The sequence below is a fragment of the Sinocyclocheilus anshuiensis genome, unplaced genomic scaffold (assembly GCF_001515605.1).
Source record: "Sinocyclocheilus anshuiensis isolate Anshui unplaced genomic scaffold, SAMN03320099.WGS_v1.1 scaffold735, whole genome shotgun sequence".
In the NCBI taxonomy this organism is placed as follows: domain Eukaryota; kingdom Metazoa; phylum Chordata; class Actinopteri; order Cypriniformes; family Cyprinidae; genus Sinocyclocheilus; species Sinocyclocheilus anshuiensis.
Genome location: NW_015548245.1, coordinates 1,492,070 through 1,498,264, shown reverse-complemented (window position 1 = coordinate 1,498,264; position 6,195 = coordinate 1,492,070). Strand labels below are relative to the sequence as shown.

The 6,195-nt window shown below is 39.4% G+C and overlaps 1 protein-coding gene across 2 annotated transcripts; it reads right to left on the bottom strand.

The window, feature by feature from the left end:
* Positions 1-293: 293 nt before the first annotated feature.
* tmem161a (transmembrane protein 161A) lies at positions 294-5,232 on the bottom strand. Of its 2 annotated transcripts, none has more exons than XM_016442682.1 (12): positions 5,115-5,232; positions 3,788-3,891; positions 3,637-3,720; positions 3,453-3,550; positions 3,197-3,353; positions 2,880-3,031; positions 2,685-2,745; positions 2,454-2,597; positions 2,230-2,343; positions 1,870-2,044; positions 1,630-1,726; positions 294-1,366 (listed from the first exon to the last, which is right to left on the bottom strand). In XM_016442682.1, the coding sequence occupies exons 1-12, from the start codon at positions 5,115-5,117 to the stop codon at positions 1,071-1,073; spliced, it is 1,485 nt and encodes a 494-aa protein (XP_016298168.1). In that variant the 5' UTR covers positions 5,118-5,232; the 3' UTR covers positions 294-1,070. The 2 variants fall into 2 exon arrangements, with proteins under 2 accessions (XP_016298168.1, XP_016298169.1); XM_016442683.1 differs by lacking the exon at positions 5,115-5,232 and adding an exon at positions 3,976-4,103.
* Positions 5,233-6,195: the final 963 nt, after the last annotated feature.

Below are 6,195 nucleotides of genomic sequence, written 5' to 3'. Positions count from 1 at the left end.
AAGAAATATATTAGCTATTAACACTACAAAACTAGCAGTGATAGACAAATATATATCAGCCATTCTGATTAAACTCAAAATGGCCAAATATTGCCAGTTTATCGGCATTGTGTAATAATTTTGCCCTTTAACAAAATACACATATTTGGTTTGCAATTATTTTTAATTAATTAGTACAGATATTGATCAGTAAAATATATAGTTATTTTGAGTTACTATGGTTTACATCTTACTAATCAAAATAAAATAATGGAAAATGGTATAATGGAAACACAAAAAGAGTCTAATTTTTTTTAAATGATCAGTTTATTGTTTTGATTCAAATGAAAGCTGATTGACATTAGAAGCCTACTGTCTTAAATGATACAAATCCCTGATGACTTCCTCTGATCCTATGATTGAAGACAGTAGTTCAAAAACAGGGAAACAAATTAAAACCTCACATATGATTATTCATGAAACATCTGGGTAAAATAATTGGGACTGCTGTATATTACGTGTCATCAGCCATATAGCAAACACAGTATTTAAAATACACCATAACATTCTGTTAAAAAAAAATAATCCAAGGCAAAAGTACAAAATTAAATGAAATTTCATTTTTGAACAACCAAGTCCATGAACTACAGCGCTAAACTGTTTTTGCAGGTTTTGCACTTGACGATATTGTGCTGGTGGAAGAAACGCTATTTTGGACCACATCCCTGAGTTACCAGGCCCTTAGAATTGCATTTCAATGAAATGATCACCGCAACTGGGTACGCATGTAGCGTGACTGAAAACTTCTGAGATAAAAAAAAGATATGGTGTTTTGATGAGCTTATTGATGATCTGATGAAAACCAAAACAGCTTATGTATGCAGTTAACTAGCATCTTCACTTTGATTGTACCGAACAAAAGTTTCCAGCAGGTACCAGCAAAATACAGTGGGTTTAGATGAGTGTGTGTTTCGAAGAGCCAGCCTTCATCTTGTTGGTGCATCAGATGTGTTTGCATGACTGTTTGTGTTGATGTTGCATTTCCTTGAAAAACTGGAATCAGCACAAAGAGCTTAATTTCAGGGCACTTTTCAGTTATGCATCAGATACTGGTGGAAGTAGATGCCGAACAGGCTGCTAATGAGCTGACAGGCCGCAACCCACCACGTGAGAAAGGCAAAGATGCCCCTGAAGAAAATGGGTGTGAGGACCCCGCGTAAGGCAGCGAACAGCTCGGTAAGGTGAGCTACAGTGGCCTGAATGTCCTCCTCCATGTCTTCTATATCCTCGTCATCTTCCAGTCTGGGGGCGGGCGGAGGGGCGGTGGGAATTATGGGAGCCGGGGTTACACCCGGAGTCTCTGTTCCAAGGCCCCATGAAAAGTCACCTGAGGAGTACATTGTAATATTTGAATACAGTACATTATTTTATGACATTTTTATATATATATACACATATATATGTTCCTGTGGCTCAGTGGTAGAGCATTGCATTAGCAGCATAAAACTACATATACATATATATATATATATATATATATATATATATATATATATATACACGTGTATAAATATAAAACATTTTATCACAGTTTTGATCGCATATTTAGATTTAAATTATTTAAGAGTCAGTAAAAGTGTAGTGACCCACCTAAAGATTTCAGCGCCAAAGTTGAGAAAAGCACAAGCAGAATGGGTATTAGATACTGGAGGGTGACCACAGTCAAGTAGCAGAAAACTCGTGTCACCTGCATAAAGGAGTTTAAAAACATTACATCACTGTATTTGTAGCATCACAAAGTGCATTTATTGTAAACAGTAACACTCTGCACTCTGTGATTTGTAATATTTTATCTACATAAAACAATGTTACTTTGCATTTCAGCCCCACCTTCCTCTGGATGTCAATGGCAGCGATACGCCCCGCCTCTTTCTTCATTTGCTCTACCCACTTCTGAGCCAGATTGAGGTAGGCCTGCAGGTGGTAGCGGGTGAGCAGCAGCCGCAAAACACACAGCACCACAATCGTCCAAAGACGCACTGAGTTAAAGGCAGAACTAGAAAGTCTGGAAAAAGAGAAAGGACTTATACACAAATATGAAAATATGAAATAAATGATATAAAGAAAAAAATACAATTAAAAATATATATAAAAATTGGGGAATTTATAAATCAATTAATAAAAAATAAAAAAAGCATTAAAATATAAAATAAATAATATACAATTAATTTATCTTACAAATCAACTTACAAGGTAAGGGAGGTCTTTCCCATGGGGGTGTTCCCTAGGAAGTCTCTAGCAATGGGTTTAATCCACATAACAAGAATAACCAGTGGAGACAGAAAACCCACGTGCAAAAGGATCCTAAAAGGCAAAACAAATTGTTGTGGCATATCAAATCTAACTACATAAATGCAATATTGTCATTTTTGTTCATATTTAATTCTTATACAATACAATCTTAAGTGTCCTACTGAATGATTGGACGGTCTGCGTTCATCTGAACGGCATCTAGGTGAGTCTGGGCCAATCGCAATCCAGGGAATGCAAGGAGAGCTCCAATGAAGGCACAAATGACAGCCAGACCCAACTTGACTGATAGTTTGGTGAAGGGAACACTGTTAAAATGTTAAAATATTGTGGATGTTTTGATAAAAGAATATATTGCTTGTCTAATGTTGTCTAACCATTGATGTATTACTTACGACCACTCGTAGCCATGCTGTTTGGCAAAGACCTCGAAATTGTCAAAAAGACTGGTAAATCCTGCAAAAAAAATGAATAAAGAACCACTTTACATTTGTTATACAAGCAATTTAAGCTATTAAACATCATAGCACTGTGACAAGTGGTAAAAATGTCCTTTCGGTTGTAGAAATACAGGTCAGATAACCACATACCGGGCTCAAGGCCAAACTCCAGGTAGTCTTCTCTCACTACAAGAACCAGCATCGCAATAAGAAGAGATAAGAAGCCGAAAGCCAGACACACCGAGCGCTCGCCACCCTCCTCAGAGCGAAAGTAGTGGCTCATAAGAAGATACAGCGTCCTCCTGAGAACTTAAGTCAAGGACAGCAAGACAAGCCTACAAGAACTTATTTAAAAAACAAAGTTATAATTCTGTCACTGTTCTTTTGTAGGATGAGGTAAGTCACATCTGAATTTCTCAGTTAGCTTCAGGTCTGTTAAGCCAAAGGACTGCAATGTTGAAGGATACAAGCAGAAGAAAACAGTCAGCACACACCAGATGGAAGCAATATTTACTTCCTTGCTGGCATCCACTACACTATAGTAGCCTTCAGTGAAGAGGTAGATCCCTGTGGCATAGATGGCAAAGTCAATCAGCCACTGGTACTCCACAAAGAACCGCAAAACTGTGAGGAGCAGTAACAAATAAGATCAACCGATAAGTTTTTTCAAGACCAAACTTATTTACAGCTGTTTTTGGTGCAAGAACCCAGATGAAGACTTACCAAGTGCATCCAAGACATTTACAGGTGCAGTCTCCAGGTGAAGATCGATGTCTTTCGGAACTGTGAGTGGCTTGGATTCTCCATGTCCATTTTGTCTCCTGGAAACAACAAGAGGTTCTGAATTCCAACAAGTTTCTGAATTCCCCAACAGAAAAGTAACATTTGCACTGAATCAAGCTCACACCTGTCTCGCCTGCTGGTCTTAGGAATCTGTTTCCCTGCGAGGGCACACAACTCGCCTTCAGATGGATGTTTGAACCTGAAAAGGCTGAGAAAAACAATATGGGGTATTAGAAAGTTTGGTATGTTTATATCAAAAAGTTGTGCGTGCTTACCTGCCGTTACATAAGAGCCAGCGTGCAAAGGAGAGATGTGGGGCCATTCTTTGCATTATGCTGACCGCCAGCAAGCTCACCACCAACTGAACTCCCATCAGAGCCTTAAAATAGACAAACACATAGAGCATGTCTATTAGTACAGAAAATAATGTCGACTCATGCCTTCAGAGTAAATAAAAACAAACCAAATTTGCTTTTACAATGGATGACTATGGTTAAAATGTGTGCTTATTTTTTTTGCTAAAAGACTAATATTAGTTATTCAAACTATAAAACTGTCTAAATCAGGGCTGTCCAAACTCGGTCCTGGAGGGCTGGTGTCCTGCAGAGTTTAGCTCCAACCCCAATTAAACACACCTGAACCAGCTAATCAAGCTCTTACTAGGCATAGAAACTTCCAGTCAGGTGTGTTGAGGCAAGTTGGAGCTAACCTCTGCAGGACACCGGCCCTCCAGGACCGAGTTTGGACAGCCCTGGTCTAAATCATACTTCGGTATCGGTGGGACTATTGCTAGGCGGATGGACACACGTTGGATTTGTTCCTATGTAAACAGTCCTCTTCTGGTATTCTTGCGCACGTCGCGGGAAAGTTGCCGCATTTTTGTCGGCTTTATTGCACTAGGGGAGTTGAAAATTAAATGTAAGTTTGCACTGACAAGGTTAGTAAGTGATTTTATTACATTAGTCTAGCTTTAACATCCATAATGTTCAAGTTTCGTAGTTATTCTTCCAAATATATTGTATATATCCAGGGCACATACCGTCCCCTATTAGAATTCCATAGCAATATAGTAAACGCGATTTTTGTTTTTTTACAAACTAAAATACTAGTCAAGGTGGTAATAAGCAGCATGTCACGGGAGCTTAATTTGTTTTGAACCCAGAAAATTCCTTTAACTTTGGTTCTGGTATTTGTACAGTACTTCACTACCAAAGCTGATTGTGGGTCTGTGCCAGTCACTCAAGATGAGCACTGGAGTCATGCTGTCAAAATAAGCAGGTGGTGGCATTGCAACCCCCCAAGACATGGGGAGGCATGGGTAGTTAGCTAACATGCTACAGCTAACCACCTATTTAGAGCTACTATTGAGATCCAAAAACACAGAAACAACACAACTGCAATGCCACAGTTACTTGCACAAGTAAGACAAGTACTTTGGATCCAAAATACTACTAACTAGTCCAACACAAACCAGTCTGCAAGCTATCATTAATGCTAACATGAAATCAACATAGAAGCTGCAAACAACAATCAACCGGATCGGTCGTGTTAAACAGAACATTTATAAGTCGATTTAACGGGAAAATAAGTAAATATACTAACCATCTTCGTTTGGTGAGTTTAATGAATGAATTTATGTCCCATGTAGCAACTCTCGTGCTGACACTTGAGTGTTCGAACAGCTGAAGGAGTATGTTGATGACGTATGCTACAGTCGCCCGCTCTGATTGGGCCATCTCGATGCAGCATGAGAGCTGCAATTCTATTGGTTCGACTGGCAGTACATCAGCAGGTTGGTTGGTCCTCGTGGTGGAACGGTGAATGTCGTTAGTTTGTCTTCAAGGACAGAAATAAAACTGGGAGGAGCAAGATGTACAAATGGAGAGGTGTTGTGGCAACAAACTTTCAAACGGCAAAGTCAGTTTTAGAATATATAATAGGTATACGCTAGGAAATGTGGATGGTTATTCACTTAAGGTCTTGATTTAATTAACTTTGTGGGCTTGAATCTTTTCTTTGGATGTTCATGTATTTTGTAGGCTTAGGAAGTTTCCCTCAAATGTGAGCTTTCTGCAGTCAAAGGTACTTATCAACCCAAATTTGACTTTACATTTATGCAGTCTATTATTGACAATGATCTATAAGTGAGCGACGCCTCGTGGTACCATCACAGAGAGGCACAAAATCACTTTCCAGAACACTTTCATTCACTGTTCCTGGCTGGTGGAATGATCTTCCCACCCCTATCCAGAATGCTGAATCCCTGACAATTTTCAAGCGACATCTGAAAACTCATCTCGTCAACATTTGACTGCATCCTAATTCCTAAAAAAAAAAAAACCCTGCTTTCTCTTTCCTTAATCCCCCCCCTATCTAGTACTTGTACTGATCAGGGGTGCGTTTCTCAAAAGCATCGCAAGTCGTAAAAACGATCGTAGACTGATCTTAGTAGGCTATAACGGTCTTTTTCATAAAAGCATCGTAAATTAAGTAGCACTTGAAAATCATCGCAGATCTAAAGTGCTCTGGAGTAATTGTAAAGCCCAAAGTGCATCGTTGGGGAAGTCGTGGCCTAATGGTTAGAGAGTCGGACTCGTAACCCAAGGTTGCGGGTTCGAGTCTCGTACTGGCAGGGATTGTAGGTGGGGGGAGTGAATGTACAGCGCTCTCTCCCACCTTCAAT

Coding starts and splice junctions, on each gene's coding strand:
- tmem161a (XM_016442682.1), bottom strand. Junction 2,746..2,879: donor GGAGTTTGGCCTTGAGCCCG/GTATGTGGTTAT, acceptor TTTTTTTTGCAG/GATTTACCAGTCTTTTTGAC. Junction 1,367..1,629: donor TTTGGCGCTGAAATCTTTAG/GTGGGTCACTAC, acceptor TGTACTCCTCAG/GTGACTTTTCATGGGGCCTT.